This window comes from Aotus nancymaae, unplaced genomic scaffold, assembly GCF_030222135.1.
Source record: "Aotus nancymaae isolate 86718 unplaced genomic scaffold, 86718_ANA_hifiasm-v0.15.2.pri h1tg000014l, whole genome shotgun sequence".
NCBI classification, from domain to species: Eukaryota; Metazoa; Chordata; class Mammalia; order Primates; family Aotidae; genus Aotus; species Aotus nancymaae.
The window spans coordinates 53,228,294-53,254,584 of NW_026988425.1; the positions used below are offsets into that span (position 1 = coordinate 53,228,294).

The window sequence follows — 26,291 nt, forward strand, 5'->3', positions numbered from 1 at the left end:
ACTTGGCCTGAGGAAGGGAACTGTCTTGAATTTTAGGTGTCCTCTAAAATGAGAAGAAGTGAGCCAGGCAATTACTAGAGAGAAGTGAGTTCTAGATGGTGAGAAGAGTGCAATTAAATGAAGACAGTTGTGAAACATGGGGCACGTGGGTGGAAGAAGTTTGCTGCTGAAAGAGTCAGGCAGGGGCTGGGCTGGAGAGGAGGCACAGTACATATCTGGTAGGAGCTTTGGGTACCACACCCAAGAGATCTGATTTGATCATGGATAATGGGAAGGCATGATAAGGTTTTAAGAAGAAAGACATGTGCAGATTAATTTTTCAACTAGATAAATCTGCTGGTATTGTGGAAGGCAGAACTAAGAAGACGTAGAACAGAGATCATTTAAGAAAGTGGCTCTCGCCAGGCGCGGTGGCTCACGCCTGTAATCCCAGTACTTTGGGAGGCCGAGGCAGGTGGATCACGAGGTCAAGAGATCGAGACCATCCTGGTCAACATGGTGAAACCCCGTCTCTACTAAAAATACAAAAAAAATTAGCTGGGCATGGTGGTGTGTGCCTGTAATCCCAGCTACTCAGGAGGCTGAAGCAGGAGAATTGCCTGAACCCAGGAGGCGGAGGTTGCAGTGAGCTGAGATCGTGCCATTGCACTCCAGCCTGGGTAACAAGAGCGAAACTCCGTCTCAAAAAAAAAAAAAAAAAAGAAAGAAAGTAGCTCTCTATTTAAAATAAAATAAAAAAATCAGTGTGGTAGTGGTACTATTTAAAATTAAAAATAAAGTGGCTCTCTAATTTTAAAAATTATAGTAAGAAATACATTTTCATGACAAAATGTGTATGTTTGCACATCTGTGTGTATCAACAATTTTATAAAACCATATCTTTGATATTATAGATGTGGTTTTATACTCTATTATTTTCTACTCTATTCTGTATCATGCTTTTTAAATAAAATGCTAAATGCAACTGACAGTTTCAAAAACACTATTCCAGGCACTAGTACTGTAATTCAGGGAAGAGTTGGTGAGTGCCTCTACTAGGGAGGTATTAGTGGGTTACAGAAGAGAGCATGGATTTGAGCAATAGTTATAAAATAAAATAAACATATAGTGATTTTGGGCCAAGCATGGTAGCTTTTGGGAGGCTGAGGTAGGCAGATCACTTGAGGCCAAGAATTCAAGGCCAGCCTGGCCAACATAATGAAACCCTGTCTCCGCTAAAAACACAAAACTTAGCTGGGTGTGGTGGTGCATACCTGTAATACCAGCTACTTGGGAGGCTGAGGCATGAGAATTGCTTGAACCCAGTAGTTGGAGGTTGCAGTGAGCTGAGATCTTGCCACTGCACTCCAGCCTGGGTGACAAAGTAAGATGATTCTGTTTCAAAAATATATTGAGAGAGAGATTTGGTAGAAGGGTTCATGATTTATAAGTTTCAATCTTGGATAAAAGCGTTTCACTAACTGAGATAAGAAGAACAGATTTGCAAAGAAATATGTGAGTCCAGCTTTGGACATATTGGATTTGAACAGTTGGATACCAATGGACATTGGGCTTTTGTGTGAATAAATCTGGAAATCGAAGAAGGGGTCTGAGTAGAGACAAAGTTTTGGTATTCACTTTCATAAGATGGGAAATACAACTATGAGGTACATGAAAGCATCTAGAGAGTACACAGAGGAAAAGAATGAATCAAAAAGAATCTTCTAGAATGCTCCATTTAAGAGGTAAAGTGGGGAGGAAGACAGGTCATGAAGAATGGTGAAAAGAAGTATTCAGAGCAGCAAGCAGAGTGTGGAACCATCTGGAACAAAATGGCTCCCAAGAAAAATATGTTGAATAAATATTTACTGAGAAAATGAACAAGGAAAGAGTTTAAGAAGAAAAAGCCTCTAAGAACTAAGAAGAATTAGGAGTTCATTGGTAACCATGGGAGGGCAGCTGGAACAGAGTTGCTGCAAGAAAGTCCTACTACAGTAAACTGCAGACTGAATAGGGATGAGGAGGCAGAGCAACTTGACTGAGAAGATCAAGACCTAGCTAAAGGATCATAAAGAGTCAGCTGAACTTTGCTGTGGTTTGTAGTGTATTGTTTCTAAGATTGTGAGAGACATGGATGGGGAAAGAGCCAGAATAAAAGTAAAGACTGAAGATGTGAGAGACAGAAAGGAAAATAGAGGAAGCCAGGACCTGGGGGAGCTGGGAGGAGAGATCAAGGGCCCAGATGCAGGGGTTGACTCAGAGCAAGAGGAAGAAGGGAAACCTCATCCACTGAGACCAGAAAGGGGGAAGGAATCTGTAAGTGTCAGTAAGAGATCTATGGATGACATCTATGGCAAGAAGATGTAGGAGTGATGGAAGTTCATGCCTTGACACGGTCTTTCTTCAAAAAGCAACAAGTTATTTGCTGAAAGGAGATGAGGAGCTGCTGGTTCAGGAGGCTTAAGAAGAGGGAGGTAAGGTTTGGAATTAGCATGAAGAGGACTGAGAGAGAGGGCACAGCAGTAACTAAGTGTCAAGTGCTCTGAGGGTCCAATGAAATGAGAGGTCTTGACTTTGTTGGAATTCCAGCTTGAAGTGATGTGGGATTGTTTTTCCCAGGAGTTCCAGTAAGGAAGCGGAGAAGGTGGACTGTAAAACTGACAGAGTTGGGTTTTTCCAAAGTGAGTAAGGAGAACAAGATGACGAGATTTGAGAGAGACTAGGCAGGCAAGAGGGAGAGCTTAGGAGAAGTCTCATTTGCTTAAAGGAGATTGAAATCCCTGAACTAGAGATTTGTCAGAAAAAAATTATTTCTTAGTCTCTTGCAGCTCAATGTGGCATGAGACTAAATTTGAGCCAAGGAGATGTAAGTAGAAGCATTATGTGGGATTTCTCAGAAGTCTCTTCTAAAAGGAGTGGGTGTGCTATTCCTTCTTCCTTCTTCCATCTTGCTGCTGGTCACTTAGTTGTGACGGTTAGGGCTCTAGCAGTCATTTTGGACCATGAAGACAAAGCCTATAATCTAGAAATGGTGAAAAAATTATTTGGAAGAAGCTTTGGGCCCTTGGTGATTTTAGAGAAGCCATAGCAGCCCTGGACTGCTCACTCTGAATTTCTGGAAAAAGAAATCAACTTCTGTCTTGAGTGAAGAGCAATTTTTAAAAATTGAAATAAAAGATATTATATATTTATGATATACAACGATATACACAGCAAAATTTTCAGGACTCATTCACTGAACCATATTCTAGCTACAAGAGAATATATCCATAGCAACTAGAGAACTAATAGAGATTTCTTGGAACAGAATGCTAACCTTCCATGTAATGCCTAAGCAGGGCACACACTTTATAGTAAGCAAAAAGCTTTGATCTTTGAGGGAGATTCTAGACTGCTTTTGATTTTGGTGGAGAAGAAACAAAGTCAAAGTTTGGATTTCTTCATTAATTAAAAAAAAAAAGCAAAATAAAGCCACATGTATGTTGTTTATTCCCATAAGATCAAGCAAAGACTTCTTTACACTTTTTGTGAGAAAATATATTGAAATTAATGACATTAATACCCAGGATGGTACATTTTCATTGTTTCTCTCTCTCTCTTTTTTTTTTTTTTCTTTATGAAGGGTTAGAATTTCCACCAGTCAGCATAAAATGGTTAAAACTGAAGCCTAGTAAATCACTTGTATTGCATTGTTTTCAGAGTGACTAAACAGCTGTAGTTTTCAAGGTCAACCAAATCATCTGCCAGGGTCACATGTGTTTCACATGTCAAGTAACGTATATGGGTTCAATTCCATCCAGGATCCTAAGGAAAAAGACATTTGCAAACAAGTGATCCAAAGACATTTTTCCAAACAGCTGCTATGGTTACTGGGATAAGAGTTACTATTGTAAACTACGTGAATTTAGGACCAAGTTTCCAATCCTTCAAAAAGTGTATTCATTTCAAAAGCACAATGTCCAAACCAAGAGGACCAGCTCCTGATCATAATGACATTCAATGAGTATTCAATGGGGACAGAGAGCGATATTGTGTAGTTGTTATTATTACCATAACAAATGGCATTGTTCATGTGCAAGTGAGAAGAATGTATACTGGATATCAAAATAAAACCAACCAAATACATAATTAAGATGGAACCTAGTTAAACAGTTAAAGAGAGGGGCCTTAAAGTAACAAGACTTGGCTAATACCTCTCCCTCCAATTCTTGCTCCAGGCAACATTGCATAGAAGCAAAAGACAGGACTACCATATGCTAATAACTTCCTTAACAAGCTGGAGTAATTGGTATAATGGAGCCAGACTGATGGAACAAAGAAAGGATGACCTCAGGATTTAAAGAGTTTAGGGACAGAGAAACATTTTCAAAATTTAGTTTAATTCAGAGCATAGTTAGTGATGTCTGGCTCCAACTGAGAGAAGGAAAGGGGTATTGATTTGCGTGAGTGGCTCCCCACTGGGCTCTTCTAACTAAAAAGAGATAATTGGCCTTGAATAGTAGCTCTTATATTGAATTTACATTGAGTTCCCTTAATGGTCTTGGTATGTGCTCTTCAAAGCCCATGACCACTCCCTGATCCTGTTTATATTTGCTAGTCCTAATGATATTTTATGTGTCAGACATGCTGAATGAAGACAATTGCCTTCTGATCATTTAACTCCTCTCCACCAGTTTCAAGGTTGGCTTCCATATTTTAGCAAGCAAAATAATAGGCACCTCCAAGTCACAGTGGTGCAGACAGGAATAGACAAATACCCACTCTCGCTAAGTATGGGCTGCAGTGAAGCTGGAAAAGGTCTCTCGGCTCTGAGTCATTTATACAATCGAGTCCCTGAACATGTTTCTGTCCCTAATATTTTGTTGCTCTAGGCAACCATCAAGTCCACATGAAGACTTCTGCCAACTGGAGAGGATGACTAGATAGGAGTGCCAGAATTTTCTTTTAACTCTTTGTTGAAGATTTAAAATAGCAAATGGTGTCAAGGATATCCCCTAAACATCCAGACTGGGAAAAGTGGAATTCACACATTGACTTGGTATCTTTTATTCACTTCTTAGGGTAATATGACTAAAGAAAATAAAGGTAATTCATCAGAGGCATGCATTTTTAAAATAATAACAAAAGATTAGGAAAAGGCTATTTAGATTTTTAGATACTATTTAATCCAATATCATCATTTTGCAGAAAACAACCCAGGTTAGATTACTGACCAAAAGTTACACAGAGAGCTGGGCAGAGCTGGGATTACACCCCTGGTCTCTAAACCCTGAGGCATTACTCTTGCCTGGAATTTCAGAAGCTCAGTGCCTGAGGCTAGGTAAACAAATGTTAAGAAATCACAAGGGACCACCTCTCTTTTCTAATAACAAAGGGTCCTAGTTGAAAAGGGCCGCTTTGCTGGGATACTGGAAGCAGTCCTAAAGCTCTGGAGTAGTAATCACCCATTAACATTCCCATTACAGAAAGTATGACTACGGGGACATTAAACTAAAGCATCTGAGGAACGTTCAAGGCCCAACAAAAATACCGTGTTTGCTGGAAGCCTTCATTGCTTATTATTTTAATTTGGTCTTTGCCTCCTCAGAATTCTTATGATACTCTGTGGCACCGTCCTGAGACTACTTAAGATTTTCTGCAGGCCGGGCGCGGTGGCTCACGCCTATAATCCCAGCACTTTGGGAGGCTGAGGCGGGTGGATCACGAGGTCAAGAGATCGAGACCATCCTGGTCAACGAGGTGAAACCCTGTCTCTACTAAAAATACAAAAAAATTAGCTGGGCATGGTGGCGCACGCCTGTAGTCCCAGCTACTCGGGAGGCTGAGGCAGGAGAATTGCCTGAACCTAGGTGGCGGAGGTTGTGGTGAGCTGAGATTGCGCCATTGCACTCCAGCCTGGGTAACAAGAGCAAAACTCCATCTCAAAAAAAAAAAAAAAAGATTTTCTGCTCAGGCTGGAGTGCAGTGATCAGAGCTGACTGCAGCCTCGACCTCTTGGGCTCAAGCAACCCTCCTGTCTCAGCTACCCCAGTAGCTAGGACTACAGGCATGTGCCACCACACCTGGCTAATTCTTGTATTTTTTGAAGAGATACGGTTTCACCATGTTGCCCAGGCTGGTCTCAAACTCCTAGGCGCAAGTGATCTGCCTGCCCTGGCCTCCCAAAGTGTTGGGATTACAGGGGTGAGCCACCACACCTAGACAGTTTCTTTTTCATAGGTACAATTATATTGTGTCAAGTCTTTGGGGGTAGGACATCTTATTCATTTTTGTCTTCTTGAAACCGAGAGCATAGAATTAAACATATTTTTGTTGATTTTATTTTTTCTAGAGGTACAGTGACAAGTTATTTATCCGGATTTATTATCCAGGAATGGTATACTATTCAAAATCAGTAAGTAGGTGAAAAGAACCCAGAAAAGTCAAGTAAATGCTTTTAGAAAGTTGTTCACTTTATGCATCTCATATCCTAAAGGTCTACCTCAGAGATGAATTGCCCTCAACCCTCACTTTTATTTTGAGTTAATTTGCCTTTATTTTATGGTCAATGCAATAGCTTGGTAGTCAGGTTTGCCAAGGAAAAAAGCAGCAGCAGCTCACTAAAGATGCCAATAAGGCCAAGCCTAGTAACAGCATGAACTGACCACTAGACAACATGGGAGCAACAGATGAAAAAGTAAAGTGCAGCCAGATTTGCTACATGTTACTGTAGGGGCAAAAAAAGTCCTCATAGATCATTAGCTCCTAAGTGCATTTGTGAATGACAGAGAAGTACAAAAGCAGATGTTCATGACAACCAGAGCCAGCAAAAATGATTTAATTATATTCAGTGCACTCCTTTAAGAGGTTAAGAATAAGCATAACGCCTCAGATTTTCGTGAATATTCAACATACAGGACATTTTCTTCTAAATGAAGTGTAGGAAATCTAAGCACAGAGATAAACCAGCCTTAAATTCAACTTTGAAATACAGGTCTTAACCTATGTTTATCCTATATATAATACTAAGGATTATAAATTTTCACACATTGTCAGAAGCATTTTACCCTACTCAGTAAAATCATACAATTAGTGTTACAAAATCCTATACATTCGTCCTCCTTTATTTTTTTTGGAACTGCCTCTTCCTTTTTATTCTGCATATCTAGCTATCTAGTACACAGTCTTTATTACATCTTATGCTTGAATATTGCTGTTGTCTTTGAGTTTGTTTCAAAATCTTGGATTTTTTTTTCTTTCACTAGCTGAATTAAAAAAAGAAATTTCTAGGTGATTATTATTATCTTCTGTAGAAACAGGATCTCACTGTGTGGCCCAGGCTGGTCTGGAACTCTTGGCCTCAAGTGGTCCTCCAGTCTTGACCTTCTAAAGTGCTGGGATTATAGGTGTGAGGCACCGTGTCTGCCCCCTAGGTGATTCTAAGGAACAGACAAATCTGTGAACTACTATCCCTAAGTTTTTAGCACACTGTTCATTTCACTCTCAATTATATCCTTCAATGGAACTAACTCCCTTAGTGGCAGGCATCATATGCCTGTGATTTCTGAGCTTAGATGCTTTTCTAAAATAGTTGTTTTTTCATATTCATTGTGTTAACCCAAAGCATCTGAGACAGGTCTCAATCGGTTTAGAAAGTTTATTTTGCTAAAGTTAAGGATGTACCTGTAACACAGCCTCAGGCAGTCCTGATGACAGGCACCCAAGGTGGTCAGGCTACAGGTTGCTTTCATACATTATAGGAAGAAATAACACATCAATCAATACATGTAAGACTCAACATTGGTTCAATCTGTAAAGCAGGAAAACTCCAAGTAGGGGGAAGACTTCCGGGTCATAGGTAGATTTAAACATATTCTGATTAGCAACTAGTTGAAAGAGTTATTATTGGTAGAAAGGAACGTCTAGGTTAAAATAAGGGAGACCAAAGTTTTAACAGGCGAGAAAGCCTCCAGTTAACAGGCCTCCAAGAAAATAGATGGTAAGTGTTTCTTATCAGACTTAAGTTCCGCGTGGATGTTAGTGCTGGAGGGGTGAAATAAGGCCTGTCTGACCCCCACTTCCTGTCATGGCCTAAACCCGTCTTTCAGGTTAAATTGTAGAGTGCCCTGGCCAAGGAGGAAGTCCATTCAGATGAAAGGGCAGGCGCCTTCAAATTTTCTTTTTAGTTTACAACTGTCAGTGAAAAGAACGGCCCCTCAATTTCCATTTTCCCCCTGTATTTACTTAACAACTATTTTCCAGCTCCATCTATATCTTGCTTTGCATCTCTAAAAAAGAGATACTAACGTTTTCTCTGGGTCTTTTCAGAGGTACCCTTTGATGATTACACACAAAAAGGCAAAGATAGTGAGTGGGGGTGGACCTGCTAGCCTAACGTTTTCTTTGTAGAGAAGCACCTAAGGGGATCTGTCCTTCTTTGGAGGTCTGATTTGAAAGTAGATTGGACTACATTTTGCACAAAGGCATTTTAAACATGCAGGTGTGACTGCCCCAAATAACAGTACTTTGAACTTTCACAGAACCTTTCATCCAGTGATACTAAAACAATTCAGTTTATTAAAGCCTTAGGAAGCTGGAGGGTGGGGGAGGGTAAAACATCCAATTGATCTATATATGGAAATTTACTGCATTAACTTGGTTAGTGACTCGTTTCAAGTCTCCCAATACTGGAACATATAAGCAGAGAAAACTATATGGTTTCTGCAAGCTCTCTCTCCAAATTGTAATATTTCAATTTTCAAATCCTGAAGGAGAGCCGATCCTCTTCTTTTCACATTTTTGCTGAATTACAGAGTTACCAGTTCACAGTTATTTATGTTCTGAACCCAATACATTCTTTTTTCTGCCTTAATTTGACCAAGCATTGCCTTCTACTTCATGTTCTAAAGAAGCCCATTGAACAAATAAATAAAAATGGACTTCACCTGTAGTGAGGGAGAACTACTATCTAATTGATTTTTCTTTTTCTTTTTTTTTTTTAATTTTTTTTTTTTTTTTTTTAATAGAGATGGGGTGTCACCATGTTGGCCAGGCTGGTCTTGAACTCTTGACCTCAGGTGATCCACCCATCTCGGCCTCCCAAAGTGCTGGGCTTACAGGCATAAGCCACTGTGCCCAGCCTGATTATTATTTTTTTTAATTAAATACTTCAAAACTGGCTGGGTGTGGTGCCCACACCTGTAATACTAGCACTTTGGGAGGCCAAGTCAGGATGATCACTTGAGTCCAGGAGTTTAACTAGCCTTGGCAACATAGTGAGACCCTGTTTCTACTTACTAACTAACTAACTAACTAACTAACTAATAGCCAGGTGTGGTGGTGCAGCAGTGTGTGCCTGTAGTCTCAGGTAGACAGGAGAATGAGGTAAGAGGATTGCTTGAGGCTGCAGTGAGCTGTGATTGTGTCACTACAATCCAGCCTGAGCAAAAAGCAAGACCCTGTCTCAAAAAAAAAAAAAAAAAAATTATAATTAAATTTTGTTTTTAACCTGAGAGCATAGATTTAAGTTGCCCTGAATATATAATCTCACTTATCTAATTGATTTATTTTTATTTTTATTTTTATTTTTATTTGAGACAGAGTCTTGCTCTGTTGCCTAGGCTGGAGTACAGTGGCATGATGTGAGCTCACTGCAAACTCTGCCTCCCCGGTTCAAGCCATTCTTATGCCTCAGCTTCCCGAGTAGCTGGGATTATAGGCATGTGCCACCATGCCTGGCCTTTTTTTTTTTTTTTTTGTCTGTCTTCCAGTGGAGACAGGGGTTTCATCATATTGCCCAGGCTGGTCTCAAACTCCTGGCCTCAATGGATCCACCTGCCTCAGCCACCCAAGATGCTGGGATTACAGGTGTGAGCCACCTCGCCTGGCCAATCTAATTTATTTTTTAATGAACAATCTATTGTACAAATCTGTTGGATACCTCTAGCTTTTTACTACATATATTTCTTAAAAACTTACAAATTTGATCTTTTCCTGTTTTCCACCTTCTGACTTCCTTATTATATACATTGCTGTGAACTCAAGACAGCTAAGATTCAGAGTGGCAACTGGGGTGTATTCCCATTTTCCCATATTTAAAATCTACTGTAAAGAAAATAATTGTTATGGGCAAAATGTGTCTCAGAAATGTTTATCAGACTATGGTTTTTATTTGACGTTGTCCCAAAATATTAGTTTTTAATTTTTTCACCCCGTTTCAATGGTGTCTTTGATGTTTTGTTTTGACCAGCTGCTGAGCTTTTTGTGGCTGTCCATTTACATCACTTTAAAAAATGGTACATAAATGAAATTTGAACAAAATGAACAGTACTTTAACATTGTTTCAAAATCAAATATGTTCCTAAGAAATCTGATTTGTGGCAGATGGAGAACAAAAACTTCCAGAGGGAGGGCTGTTAAATGAGTCTTAATTGCTTGCACATGAAAATATAGTGACTAAGATTGTGTGCACAATTAGGAATTTAAACATGTAGAAAAGAACTGGCCATAGAAACAGGCAGACATTTTTGCAGTCGTAGCTAGTTTCTTGTGAGCACAGACAATAAAGGATAAGTTAGTGAAGGAAAATAATTTTAAGAGAAATTCAGTTGTTTTCTTTACTTCATTGTTGCTTACACTGAGCTTCAAATTCTAAACATAATTCATTTGTCTTGGAAACTAACTGATGGAAGTTTCATAGTACAGTCAAGAACTAGTTTATTCAAGAACTAGTATTCTTTTTTTAGTTCCTACTATGTGTCAGATGCTAGGTTTGGTGCTTAATTCACTTCATTTAATTCTTACTCAATGCTCTGAGATAGGTTTGCTATTATACCATTTTCTAATGAGAAATTAAGGCTCAGAGAGTAACTTGCCCAAAGTCAAATAGCTAACAAATAGTATAGCCAGGATTCTCTGTATTGATTTAATGAATCCACTCTGACTAATGCCTAGCTGCTCCCCTGGGAGCAGGTGAAAAAATTTATTTACTATACTTTAAGTTCTGGGGTACATGTGCAGAACGTGCAGGTTTGTTACATAGGTATACACCTGCCATAGTGGTTTGCTGCATCCATCACCATCATCTACATTAGGTATTTCTTCTAATGCTATCCCTCCCCAATCCCTCCACCCCCTGCTATCCTTCCCCTACCCCCAAGGATTATAAATATTCCTATTATAAAGACAAATGCACACATATGTTTATTGTAGCACTGTTCACAATAGCAAAGACTTGGAACCAACCCAAATGCCCATCAATGATACACTGGATAAAGAAAATGTGGCACATATACAGCATGGAATACTATGCAGCCATAAAACGGATGAGTTCATGTCCTTTGCAGGGACATGGATGAAGCTGGAAACCATCATTCTCAGCAAACTGACACAAGAACAGAAAGTCAAGCACTGCATGTTCTCCCTCATAAGTGGGTGTTGAACAATGAGAACACATGGACACAGGGAGGGGAACATCACACACCGGGGCCTATTGGGAGGTGGGGTGGGGTGGGGAGGTCAGGGGAGACGTATCTTTAAAAAAAAAAAACTTATTTAATAAATCTACTCTAAAAGTGGCTGTACTTTGTACTTCCTTCTGTTAGGTGGCACGATGTAGGTTGGTGGACTGGACTTGCTAAATGTTGGGTAAGGAAGGCATGATTGCACCCAGGAAAGGTGAATGGCTATGCAGAGGGCATGGACAATCTAAATGGGGGTTGAACTGAGATGATAAATTTAGAGGCAGAGGCTGGGACTCCCTATAGGAGCCACATGTCATGGTGTCTTGTATAGAATTAAGCATAAAAGAGGCATCAATAAATGTGTGTGGTTCAAATGATGAGGTGGTCAAATAATTTTTGTTCCTTCAGAGGAACTGAGTTCTCAGGGATACATTAATCACAAGTACCATCTGCATCTCTAATAAAATGAGTATCATAAAAAGAAATTCAGTGAGAAATAAAGTAATAGAATAAATAGTACATTGAAACCAATCTGGCTAGCATTTATTTCTCCTATCTAAGAGCACCCTAATTTCTTTCAGGAAACTACTTGGGATCCCTATTAGATAATCTTAATAATAGTATAACCAGAAATGATCAAGTGCTTACTGTGAGCCATACATGTAGCTTCATTTTTCTTTTTTTTTGAGATGGAGTCCCACTCTGTGGCCCAGGCTGGAGTGCAGTGGCATGATCTTGGCTCACTGCAACCTCCGCCTCCCGGGTCCTGGTTCAAGCAATTCTCCTGCCTCAGCCTCCCGAGTAGCTGGGATCACAGGCACATGCCACCATGCCCAGCTAATTTTTAAATTTTTAGTAGAGACAGGGTTTCACCATGTTGGCCAGGCTGGTCTTGAACACCTGATCTCTTGTGATCCGCCCGCCTCAGCCTCCCAGAATGCTGGGATTACAGGCATGAGCCACCGCGCCAGGCCCAGATTCATTTTTCATAAATATCTTTTTGTTTTTTGTTTTGTTTTGTTTTTTGAGATGGAGTCTCCCTCTGTCATCCAGGTTAGAGGGCAGTGGCACCATCTTGGCTTACTGCAACCTCCGCCTCTGGGGTTCAAATGATTCTCCTGCCTCAACCTCCCATGTAGCTGGAATTACAGGTGTGCACCACCATGTCTGACTAATATTTTTGCATTTTTAATAGAGACGAGGTTTTACCATGTTGTCCAAGATGGTCTCAAACTATTGACCTTAGGTGATCCGCCCACCTCGGCCTCCCAAAGTGCAGGGATTACAGGCGTGAGCCACCACGCCTGGCCTTTCATAAATATCTCCTCAAATAATTTTCATGAACTCCCTATGAGATAAATACTATTATTGTGTTTACTACAAAAATGAGAAATTTCAGGCTTTGAAAGGTTAAAGAACTGTTTGAGCAGAAGCATCTATAAGTGGCAGAGCTAGAATATGAATCCACAAAGTCTGGTCCCATCATTCAGCTCTTACTACCACTTTTATTACACAGTTTGGTGGAACTGAAGCCACTTGCCCTGTTCTCTTTTAGCTAACGCCCAAGACCCAAACTAGACTAATTAGATTTCTTCACTGCTGTTTGACTCCTGAAATAATGACAAAGAAACTAAGAACAGTTGCGGGGATCTCACTCGACTGCTCCTGCCATGAGACCTTCCCTTGATTTGTGGCCTTCTAGCACTGTAAGGTGCATTGATTCCTTCAAACCTCATCCTACACTAATTCTCAGGCAATTGGGAATTCTTCCTATATTCTTCCACTAAGTTTCATCCTGCATAAGTGAACAAAGTTTTTTTTTTTTTGTATTGTAAGCAAAGGATCATTGCTGAGACTAAAGGAAGGTGATGAGCCAGCCAAGGGGAAAGTCGCATGGAATCCCCGAAGAACAAGATGCAGACACACTATCTAGTGTGTCACAATAATTTAATAGACTCACTGAGAAATAACAGCATGACAAAAGTCCAGGGCAATTTCTTTTTCTGCCCTTTCTGTGGAAATAATGAAGGTTCTCAGGCCCCTCTTTTGATCCAGTGGTCTTGGATACATTGGCCTTCTTTATTTCTAGCACCCTCAACAGTTTCCAGTAAAGAGAAACAGTAAGAAAGGGTGTGTAGAAAGACAGATGGTGTGAGGTTGGCTGAGGGGTAAAAAGGACCTCCCAGAGATTGCTCCTTCTCCTTCACAAACTGACTAGAATTCAGATTTTGTCTCCTTCAAAATTGCACCTGGGAAACCTGTTTATATGCTTATTCTATTTGTTGCCATACTGTAGTGATTTCAGGGCTCTCTGTCTTGGAATTGCCTTGAAAGTCCATGTGATACTTCTTTCAGACTCTTTAAAATCTCTTGAGAATGGTTTCATTTCTGGAGTTAGCCACATCTAAGCTAATCTGACATTCTATCTGGTGAATAGTGTTGGTAATCACATTGGAAATAATATTTTTGGTCATAAGTGAAGTGTTACTATAAACCAGTGAGATTGCTTATTGCTTGTGTGTGTGTGTGTGTGTGTGTCTGTGTGTGTGTCTGTGTGTGTGTGTGTGTGTGTGTGTGTGTGTGTGTCTTGTATGGTCTGTAAATGGTCTCTAAAGCTGTTTCCAAAATGCTTTTAGCAATGGCATCAGGGCTCAAATAATTGTACAGTTTCCAGAGATGACTGCTTGGAGAATCAACAGTAATTGAATGACATAATAATATTTATTGGTAGTTTATAATACTTTCCAACATAGTAAGCACTTTCCACATGCTTTTAAATAAGACCTGATGTTTACTATGTCCTAGACACCACGCTAATTTTTTAACATAGATTATTTCATGTAATTCCTCAAAATTAGGAAGTTATTATTGTTAGCCACCACATTTTAACAGAAAAGAGCCAAGACATCAGCGTGACTTTTCTAAGGTCATACGCAAAGTGGGTGAGCAGAACAGCCAACCACGAAATCCCGATTTTCTGACCCCTGAAATTTGTTCCTCCTCCTTTACATAGATTTTGACTTGTACATCAAAACACGGAAACAAAACCTACCAATGTTTGAGATTTTTTTCCTATGGGAGGAGAAAATGTAAGTCTCTCTCTGTAGAAGCAACATTAGTCAAATAACACAGTCAGTCCATAGTCAATGACCTCAGAGGTATCTTACCTGTCATTCACCTCTGCGGTCTCATTTTCGTGACCAGTCCTTTTTTATTTTCCTTTTGGCTATTTTGAAACATCTCTTCTTTGACTAATCTCAGCCCTCCACTTTCTCATGCTGTGAAGCTTTCCCTAAATTCCTGAATTATTTTCCCAAACCCTTTCAGTCTCTAAGCTAACTAACACTGTAGGCCACTTCTTAGCTCTCTAGAAAAACAATCTCACCTGCTTCTGCTCCATTCTTCCTTTCTCCCTCCCTTTCTCTCTTCTTTAATTATTCATTTCTCCATTCACATATAAACCCTCTGTTTTCTACTTATTTAATGCTTTTTGGCATTCAACAGAACACATTTTATCTTTTTACTTTCCACAAAGCTCTAGAGGAACGGTCCTGAAGCTTACTGGAGGTATCTTATTCCTCCTTGGGTCCTTGGAGCTGAAGCATAGCCTTTGACATACTAGGGAATAAATGAGCAAAAGCAAACCCAGGAAGAGGCAGAAATCAAGTTCTCTACATGGACAGTTCAGTGTGCAATATGCAAACATCAGAAACACCAAAGAGAATGTCACCCATCTGTTTTGTGAGGCATATAGAATACAGTCAATTAGAAATACTTCCACAGGGCCAACAGTGCTGAAAAGGAACCACAAAAAAAGAGAAGGAAGATGGCACACTAGGAAGCACTGGATATGTCTGGGCGCAGTGGCTCAAGCCTGTAATTCCAGCACTTTGGGAGGCCAAGGTGGGCAGATCACAAGGTCAGGAGTTCGAGATCAGCCTGAAATTTTGTATTTTTATTTTGTATTTTTAGTAGAGATCAGGTGAAACCCTGTCTAAAAACAAAGCAAGACTCTGTCTAAAAACAAAACAAAACTTTGGATATTTACGCATCAGAATTATCTAAAAGAAGTGAATTCAGGAGATGATGAGCTGGGGAATTTTTTGCCTAGCAATGGTAGCTAAGAGGTGATAATGGCATGAAGAGACTTCACCCAAAGAGAAGATGAATATTCCCAGTAGGCAGGCAGGGCCTTCACAGTGAGTGGTCCTAAAACAAAGTGAGTGCTAACACTGAAGCATCGCTTTACCCCAGTTCTTCTGAAACACCCCATCTGCCTGACTTCTCACACACGCCTGGGCCTTTCCCTGTTGATGCCTTGTCCTTGGGCACTCTGGTGACAACAGGTACTTCAGAGGGGTCAGAAAGAGAACGGTGAGAATTGAAGAGTGCTTGAAGAATCCTACACCCCTGGCAGGAATCCTTTCCTTAGCTTATTTAACTATAGAGTTCTTAGGGTTTCCCAAAGAGTTTCTGTGCATCCACAGGTCTTATCACTCCTCTTGTCCCACCCTCCACTCGTGTACATTCAGTAATAGATGGCATAGATTTGTTTTCTGTTCTCCAAAGAAAAAAGAAAAAGAGAGAGGGAAGGAGAGAGAGAAAGAAAAGAAAGGAAGAAAGAAAGAAGTCCCTAGGGATTAACTTTTGAGGACCAGCAGATCCAGCAGCCTGTGTATGTGTATATATGTATGCCAGTACATTTTAGGGGAGGACTTGGCATTCTGCCTCTGAGTCAATCCACACTTCGTCATTTTCTACCTATATATCTCAATCAAATGACCCAACTTGTGTAGCCCAGTTTTGCACTGTTGCAGGAATAGCAACAGTGTCTATCTCTTTGGATATCATAAGTTTTAAACAGATTACTCATCTATAGTGTTTAGCATATTTCAAATGTCAGTAAATGTTAACTTTCATCAATATTAGTATTAATAATATATCTAACTAATTTTTAAAGCATTTTTTGAGAGAGACTTTTTGATATAACAAAAGAAAGGACGCTGCGAGTGCACGCCCTATTTATTTAGTTAAATAATTCAGTGTAACATCCAACCCGTAAAATTTGGGAAATGAGCCTCAAAGGAATTTTCAACATTTTGCCCCACCACAGTCATTGTATTTCTGAGTATGCCTAGAATGTTTTTTAAGTCTGAAATGGGTGGGAAGCTCTTTGTGGAGAAAGGGAGTGACTGAAGAATGCAGTTTGTGTTGTTCTTTTATTATTGTTTTTTCTTTTATTGGTTTAAGGAGACTTGGTGCTGTGTCTGAGAAGACAAAAAGAATGCAGTTACTAAACATAACGTTTCCCAAACTCACTCCCTCCCACATCCACAAAGGTAGACATGAGACTTGATTTTTTTCTCAGAGAGAAGCAAGCTGGTCTACTTAAAATCTTGTATACATTTTGAGAGATAACAGATGATTACCCTGATGCTGATGCCCATGAGGACGAAGTCAGCACAGATAATAATGTCACCGTGTATTTCCTTTCACTAATCGTGAAGCATTTGCGCATATGATCTTGCTTATCCTGGGCTACACTGTTTGTTAGATGGGGCTGTGGGTGTCACTAATACACTTTCCAGAAAGACAGGGATTTTCCAACAAATTGCCAACAACTCCATGACAACACTGTACACAGGCAGCCCTCTCACCTACTCCCTTCCGTATTCCATTATTCTCCCAAATTTGGCCAATCAAGTCATTCACCTGGGAGCATTTGTTAATAATTTAGATCCTGAGCCTTATCCTCCATATTCTGTTCTGAAAAGTCTGGGAATGAGTCATTTTGTGTTTGTTTTCAGGTAGCCCTTGGGGATTCCCTTGATCAGACAGGTTTGGGAAGTATTGCTCTTTTCAAACTCAGGGCAGTGGGGAAGGGATGCTGGCAGGAGTGGACTTTGGTGACATTGAGATTCTTTATTTACATGGTAGCTTTTCTTTCGTCGAGACAGGGTTTTGCTCTGTAGCCCAGGCTAGAGTGCAGTGGCATGATCATGGCTCACTGCAGCCTTAACTTCCTGGGCATAAATGATCCTCCTGTGTAGCTGGGATTACAGATGCGCACTACCTGTAATGTATGCCACCATGTCCAGCTAATTTTTTAAATTTTTTGTAGAGATGGAGGTCTCACTGTGTTTCCCGGGCTGGCCTCAAACTCCTGGCCTCAAGCATCCTCCTGCCTCGCCTTCCAAGTGCTGGAATTACAGTTGTGAGCCACTGAACCCAGCTCTAATGGTAGCTTTTCTGATCATCTGAAGGATAATACAACATTCTTGTCATAAGCTCAATAATCTATAAGGTGCTGCCCTTTGTGAGAGATATTATTATTTTAAAATATGGTTAATGCTCGGCTGTGGCACTGTAATATTAAAATACTGTTAGGCTGGGTGTCATACCAGTACCCTTTCTAGGCAAGGAGAGGCTAACAACTGGGACCTGAAAAATTACATGTTTGTCATTAGATTCAATGTAAAATGGTAAAGCTATCTACCTTTGCTAATCACCGGTCAGCAACTAAAAGTAACTTAAGTTCAGTTCCGTATACATAATTAAAGTGCATTAAATGTGTGCCTATTGCCCACATGGCACTTTATTATGTATTCTTTAAAATAAAAACGTTTTTCCATATTATTAAAATTTCCTAAAAAATATGTAAAAATTTCTTATTATGAGATTCTGTTAACCCCTAAATAGAATTCGCACATTATTTAGCCTTTGGATTGTTTTTAACTCTTTATGCACATTCACAATGCTGTAATGAACACGTGCATATATACTTTCACTTTTTTTTTTTTGAGACGAAGTGTCTCTCTTGTTACCCAGGCTGGAGGGCAATGGCATGATCTTGGCTCACTGCAACCTCCACTTTCCGGGTTCAAGCAATTCTCCTGCCTCAGCCTCATGAGTAAATGGGATTACAGGTGCCCGCCACCATGCCTGGCTAATTTTTGTATTTTTAGTAGAGATGGGGTTTCACCATGTTGACCAGGCTGGTTTTGAACTCCTGACCTCAGGTGATTGGCCTTTCCTAAAGTGCTGGGATTACAGGCCTTAGCCACTGTGCCTGGCCCATCCTTTCACTGTTTATTTGTCCTCAGTCTCTGCTCTGATCAACCCTCAAGTCCCTTCAACTCTATTTCTGAAGAGTTATAAATCCATTCCCTCACATCCACAGCCCCCTACCACCTCAGTTCAGAGCTGCATTATCTTTATCCTGCACAAGGCCTGTGAGAGCCCCCTGAAGAGTATGGGGCTGCCCCCAGTCTTTCTTCTGTTAGTCTGTTTCTACACTGTTTTCAACTACCATCATTCTAAAATGCATATTTGTTCCTACGATTGAAAATGCGCAATGATTTTCCATTGCCCATAAAATAAAGTCCACTGTTATTTATGTAGGCTTCCAATGCTATTGACTTACTCTACTTCTGGAGCCCTCTGTTCAGTTGCTCCTAGACACCTTTAACTCTATTTGTCCTTTGCTGTTTCCAGTCCCCTGATTTGGACGGGCAGTCCATGCTTCCATACCTTATGCTTGCTGGCCTTTTGTTGTGAGGTAATCCTCAATCCTCCCCTAACCACATGGAAAGCATCATGGTCTTCAAAGTTTAGCAGGGAGCATTTCCTAGGTAGAGCCATTGGCCCCCTCCTGCAAATACATATATTTAAAGAGGCTTTAGTCTGGGTTCGGTAGCTCACAACTGTCATCCCAGCACTTCGGGAGGCTGAGGTGAGCAGATCACTTGAGCCTAGGAGTTTGAGACCAGCCTGGGTAACATGGCAAAATGCCATCTCTACAAAAAATACAAAAAATAAAATAAAATAAAATAAAAAATTAGGCACATGTGGTGGTGCATGCCTATAGTCCCAGCTACTCAGGAGGCTGAGGTGGGAGGATTGCTTGAGCCTGGGAGTTGGAGGTTGCAATGAGCTGAGATCATGCCACTGCACTCCAGCCTGGGCAATAAAGCGAGACTCTACTTTTAAAAAATTAATCAATTGATTAATTAAATAAATAAAATAAAAAACAGAAAGGCTTCAATCATGGCACTTAGCTAGTACTTAACTATTTATAATTCCTTCTCCCCTACTTCGTAAATTTCTTGAACCAGTAGTCATATTTTACCTCCAGAGCCTGTGTATGCCATATATAAGGTGCATGGAAAATGCCATTGACCAAATAAATAACTATAATAATAATATTATAGCAATCATGATAAGTAACATTTGTTGAATATGTTCTGGGTACCAAGTAATATGTTAAGCATTGAGTTAGAATTTACTGATTTAAAAGACCCCAGATCTTCGAGAATTTAAATACATTGACCAAAATTAGACAACTAGTAAGAGGAAAGCTAGGTTTTTAACACTTATGGCTTGACTCATAACCTTTTTGCTAGACTAAATGAATATGCAGCCCCATTTAATTATTTCAATTAAAGTTATAACAAAGCATCCAAATAAGATATTCAGACAGGAGGGATACAATTAAATTATTTTCCCTCATAATTAGGACATAGCACTTGTTTTCACTATTTATAAAACCAAGTCTAACTTCAATTAATCCCTGGTCAAAGAGCCACTGTATCAGATCTGATCTTTTTATATATTAATAGGTATGGCTCTACTCTAAATAAAAACATAAGAGGCCAAAAAAATTAATTTGTAAGGAAGAAAACTTTTACTATGCTAAAAGATTATAAATTTAACTAATAAATAGTCATACTCCATGCATTTATGCAAGTCTTTCAGTTCAATGTTTTTGCTAGAAGATTCTTTTTCAATGAGGATTTTTGTAAAAGTAAACTCCTTTAGCTTAAAAGATTTAGGACAGCTAACAGTCATTAGATGTATTAGATGCTTTATTGGTTTTCTTTTTTCTTTTTTTTCTTTCTTTTTTTTTTTTTTTTAGAGACAGGGTTTCACCATATTGGTCAGGCTGGTCTCAAACTCCAAACCTCAGGTGATCTGCCCATGTCGGCCTCCCAAAGTGCTGGGATTACAGGTGTGAGCCACTGCACCCGACCCCCAGTTTTTTTATTAAAGCTATGAAACATAATGTATCATCAGCATTTTTCAGTCACATTTTTTAAAAAGCTTATTGAGGCTGGGCACGATGGCTCATGCCTGTAATCCCAGTACTTTGGGAGGCCGAGGCTGGCAGATCATGAGTTCGGGAGTTCAAGACCAGCCTGGCCAATATGGTGAAACCCTTTCTCTACTAAAAAAAGAATACAAAAATTAGCTGGGCATGGTGGCGGGTGCCTGGAGGTCCTACCACTGCACTCCAGCCTGGGCGATAGAGTAAGACTCCATCTCAAAAAAACAGAACAACAAAAAAAACAAGTTCATTGAAGACATATTTTCCGCAATTATTAAAGCATGGCCACAATCTTTATTAAAGGAAAAAAAAAAAAGAATTACACCATGAAGTTGCTGCCTGCTGGTGGCTGATGAGGAAGTGGGGCTTCTCTGGCAATGGCTGGGTCTCCTGTCTTCTCTGCATACTGACATCACACACGTTTAGTTCAGTATCTCTTCAGGACTTATATATTTCTGTCACGTAGATCCTTTTTGCCTTCTTTATGTGGTTCTTGCTCCCAACTATTATCTCAGCTCTCTCTCTATTTCTTTTTTTAAAATGATACATACTACTTGCTTTTATCACACACACACAGACTTAAAAGGCAGATCTAAGTCAGTAGCCAGCATCGTTATCGTCACCATGAAATAGTTGCTTAGTTTCTTTCATTCAATAAGCTTAAAGCATTAAGTGATTAGCCCAGATAACAAAAAATAATTTTCCCAATTAAATATCTTTATTGTTTTTCCCCCTTATTAATTCTTAGAAATTGCTTGTGCTTTAGAACAACAAACATACAAGATTAAATTTCTTATTGTGTTTTGACAGACTATTATTATTTGGATGGTTTACTTTTTAATCCCCTACTTGCCAATTGACAAAATTCTATTTAGAATGCACTTACTGTTTTTAATGAAGCCATGAATCTTCAGGGTAAAAAAATACAAAGTGGAATGAAGACTTAGACCAATTTTTTTTCTCTTTCTGGACTAAAACCACTTCTGTGCTTGTCACTGTGTCATGTATCTCCCCCTACAGGTAAAAAGCAGGCAGCTGTACTAGTTTCACTGCTCCTATAAAGAACTTGTATTTTCCAAAGTCAAAATCCAGAAGTCCTTTGCCTTAGGCTGCTGGTCTCTATGCCTCTGGGGTATAAGTAGCAGATATAATCAAAATAGCTATAATTATAAAGACATGTCCTGTGAGAGGTTGGGATGAGAAATTTTCAAGTTCATATACAAATAATACAATGCCACATCTATTACTCAGGAGTTAATATTCTTTAATACTTCATTTAGTTTCTTTAAAACATATACTTCCATGGTGGGTGTAAAGGCCACCTGAATCTAATGGGTTATTTTACTTTATAGAGGTGTTAAGACGGACCCTGGACTCGAAAAAGAAACCACATGTTTATTCCTGTGTTTGTCACTAAGTAGCACCTTCTCTTACTAGGTCTCAGTTTTTCATCTTTAAAATAAAGACATTTAAGTACATTTTCTTCAGAGTTGTGTCCTTGAGTGAAAATCCTCTAATTGAAGATGATCAAATAGATATACTGGAAATATGGAATTTCAGAAACATTGAAAATGGTGTTGTGAAGACATGACAACATTTAATGAGACAGCTGCAGAACGCTTGCCTTGAGCTAACGTTATTTGAAAATCAAATGCTTACAAGGACTGACTGCCCCAAGCTACATGGCTGTGATTCAAAAAAGGGATCACTGTCCCAGTCCAGGTATGGCTTGGGCATCTCTGACTCTTTGCCACACTCTCATGTTTCAATGTTTCTTTACTTCTGGTGCGTACCACACACTAAGGACCTACGGAGGTGAGCCTTACTCTAAGTGATAAAAGGATTACTAAAAATGTCATGCCATGACTGTGTGAAAACAAAATCATCAACGAAATGTACTAAAGAAGCTGATGCATTATCAATATTCTCTGCTACCTCTGTTCTGCCAGTTTTTAAATTAGCTTTAGGAACAAAAACGTATCAGGCATGGGTCGGGGTCGTAGGAAGAAACACTTGGAGAGTTTCTCACCACATTCTGAACTCTATCCATTTTTTCCTTCTTTAGGAGACAGGGTCTCACTACATTGCTGAGGCTGCTCTTGAATTCCTGAGCTCAAGCAGTCCTCCCACTGTGGTCTCCTGAGTAGCGGGAATTATAGACGGGTGCCTCCATGCCCAACTTGAACTCTATCCATTTGTATAACTTATCTCCTTGAATTCTTGCAAGGGTCCTAGGAGTTAAGTATTCAAATCTCCAAAATGAGGAAATAAAGTGAGAGGGAGAGACTGGGTTCACCTTCAGGCTTCAAATGCCACACATCATTTTCCTGTCATATCACAGTAAAGAGCAAAAGAGCACTTAGGAGTAAGTCTCTTTTATAAGTGCATACTTCAAAGCCTTACTTTTAAGGAATCGTTAGCTCATTTTAGACTTGTACATTTACCTATTATATATGGAAATAAAAACTGGTCAGTGACCTACCTGCTTTAAAACCCTATTGCTAATTATATTTTATAATCAAACTCTTGGCCAGGCGCAGTGGCTCACACCTGTAATCCCAGCACACTGAGAGGCTGAGGCAGGTGGATCACTTGAGGTCAGGAGTTCAAGATCAGCCTGGCCAACATGGTGAAACCTCGTCTCTACTAAAAATACAAATAATTAGCCAGGAACGGTGGTGGGTGCTTGTAATCCCAGCTACTTGGGAGGCTGAGGCAGGAGAATCACTTGAACCCGGGAGGTGGAGATTGCAGTGAGCCGAGATCTCGCCATTGCACTCCAGCCTAGGAGACAAGAGCGAAACTCCGTCTCAAAAAAAAAAAAAAAAAAAAAAAAATCAAACTTTCCTGGCTTTAATACATGTCAAATGTAACAACCTTGAAAAGAGGAAGCGAGTATTATAAATTCTATGGGACAACTCCTTAGAAAGTATGGTATGTCATATGCAGACAGTTGAAGTTCTTAACTCTTCTTTTTTAAAAATTAGAGTTGGTTTACAGAAAAGTGATAGAGAATTAATACTTCTCCTTCAAACAATTATGACTCAAAAGTGAGTTCTTAGACTTTGAAATTCATCCTGAACAACAGTCTATCATCTCTATCACAAAGCTCCCAGCATGTGTAACTCTGATGAGAGTAAGGGAGGCAGTGCTGGGAGCAGTAGGAGACCCCATTTTGATGAGCACAAAGCAAGTGCATCCATTTCGGCCAATTTAGGGACTCGTAAGTTTTACTCCTGTGATCCTGTAAGCTTGCCTTCCTCTCACTGTTCCCTTTCCTTCCCTTGTCTCTTTGTCCTATTCTTTCCATTACCCCTTGTTATGGACTCGTGTGCCCTGAAAATTCATTTCAATATCCTAACCCCCAATGTGTTGGTATTTGGAGGTCGGGCCTGTAGGAGGTGATTAGGTCACGGGGGTGGAGCACTCAGCACTCACAAATGAGACTAGTGCTCTTATAAAGGGCACTCATGCAACCTAGAAGAAGGCTCTCACCAGAACCCAACCATGCGGGCATCCTGATCTCAGACTGCCAGCCTTCAGAACTGTGAGAAATAAATGTATGTTGTTTATCAGCCACCCACTGTATGGTGCTTTGTTATGGGGGCCCAAACTGACAAAGAAACCCCTAGTTCTATGTATACAGTGGGCCCTAGAAACAAAACCATGTAATAACAACAAAATGTAATTTAAAAACGTATTAAGCGCTGGTACTGTGAGGCACTGTGCTAAGGGCATCACGTGTGTTAACTCATTCAACCAAGCAACTGTATGAAGCAGTGTCAGTATTTTATAGCCAGGGAAACTGAGCAGAGAAAGGGTATGCAACCTGCCCAGGGCCACAAGCTCTCATGATAGTGCATGATTTGAGTTCTGGGCAGGCAGAGCAGCCAAATGGCACAATTCTAGGGGGACCACGTTGTGATGTTCTGTGGTGTTACCATCCAGAGGCACCCGGAGCTGTGTGCTCTAGCAGCCTATTGGATCAGCCCGGAACTTAACTGTTAGGCTACACTGTTAAGTGTAGACCTTAAACATAATTTCGAAGAAAGCCCTCAATCATCTTAAAGGGTGCCTGACTGAGTCTTTTCAACACTTGTTCGCCCTTCCCAGGACAACTTCCAAGGTAGAGCCAGGTTCCAACTTCAGGGTGAGTGAGCCTAGAGGGTGGAGCTGGAGCAGTCAGCTGCTGAAGCAGGAAAGGCACAAGCACCTCTTCTGAGTGTCTCAGATCTTACTCATGTCAAAGTCTCAACCATCATTATTATTACCAGTACTGAGGTTTTAAGACTAAGTCTTAAAACTTTTTCAAAATGGTTCAGAAAGAGGAATCTTCCCCTGCTCCTGCCCTCATCCCTCTCTCCCTATGTCATGTTCCCACCTCGGTTTGCTATGCCTGGGCAAGAAAAATGACGTCTCATCTTTACTCAGTTCATTTCCTGTTGTGCTTTGTGAGAAGCCCAGCTGCACTAAGTGGTAGCAACAGTTAATTAGTTGCCCTTTCTAGAAAAGGTATTTCTGTTTCCCCATTGTCCCTACACCTCAGGCCAGGAGCTTGTGCGTATGAATGAGGCCATCTTCACCTGAATTTCCCAATTTCTGTGGCTCGTAATTCCCTCTGGTACTGTTCCAGGGTCCCCTTACTATGTGTACATTTCTAAGAGCGTCTATGAGGTCTGTCACATGTGCTTAAGATCAAGTCTGTACCCTCCGAGTGCAGGTACTCTCTCCTGTTAATCTGTGCCTGGCATCTGCTGGGGTGGCTGGGCAGCTGCCCTGACCACTGAGCACCCAACCATCTGTTGTTGCACACAACCATTTCCACTGGTACCTGATGCTACTCTTCTGGGAGAATACTGCTCCACCTGTGAGGCCAGCTCATATGTAACCTTAAGCTAAAAAAGCTTCCAAGAATCAAAATAGCACTGCATTCTGCCCAAACAGCGTCAGTCTTGCTTATTGCAAAATTGGGGGTTGAAGGTAGTCCCTCTTGATAGGGGTCAGACTTAGTGCCTGGAACAGCATGAGGACGTGCTTCTATGTGACTTCTCTCACTAGAGGCCCCAGGTACAGGTTCACATATGTACGCCTGTCCATCCCTCAGCATAGGAGAGTGCATAGAAACAGAGGGATCCAGTTCCACATATCCAACTCATTTTAGGCTCATTTATATTGAATTTGAGTTTCTGCAGAAGAAATCAGTTATTCAAAGTATTTATTTTAGCATATAGAAATTGTTATTGTTCATCTCTCTTTTTTTTTGTTTTTGGAGACAGTCTCACTCTGTTGCCCAGGCTGGCGTGCAGTGGCGCAATTTCGGCTCACTGCAACCTTTACTTCCCGGATGCAAGCGATTCTCCTGCCTCAGCCTCTCAAGTAGAAGGGATTACAAGTACTCGCCACTATGCCCAGCTAAGTTTTGTATTTTTAGTAGAGACAGGGTTTAGCCATGTCTCAAGACCAGGCTGGTCTTGAACTCCTAGCCTCAAGTGATCCACCTGCTTCAGCCTCCCAAAGTGCTGGGATTACAGGCATGAGCCATCATCACTCCCAGCCCTATTGTTCATCTCTTGATCAATATCAAGAACAAAACTGGTTAACCACATACGTACTATGAAATGATAATTGGAAGTTATCCCCAATAATATCTTGAAAGAGGAACACAAAGAAGAGAATCAATACTTTAACATTCATTGAAATACAAGTCCCATTTGATGACATTCAGAAATGACGACATTAACAATGATTCCAGAATTAACTCTAATGTA

At 40.3% G+C, this 26,291-nt stretch overlaps 1 protein-coding gene across 12 annotated transcripts in view; it reads right to left on the reverse strand.

Moving 5' to 3' along the window:
* PDE4D (phosphodiesterase 4D) overlaps nt 1–26,291 on the reverse strand; it is a 1,389,427-nt gene that overhangs the window by 192,348 nt on the left and 1,170,788 nt on the right. The window contains exon 1 of one of the 12 annotated variants that reach the window (XM_064375996.1): nt 18,951–23,263. The exons of 10 other annotated variants lie outside the window; for them this stretch is intronic. Coding sequence is in view for 1 of the 2 variants with exons in the window: in XM_064375998.1 (XP_064232068.1) it covers nt 7,345–7,397 (53 nt within the window). In the remaining variant the exon portion in view is untranslated. Of the gene's footprint in view, nt 1–723; nt 7,398–18,950; nt 23,264–26,291 lie in introns of those variants that run through there. One more of the 12 variants, XM_064375998.1, reaches the window with a different exon arrangement.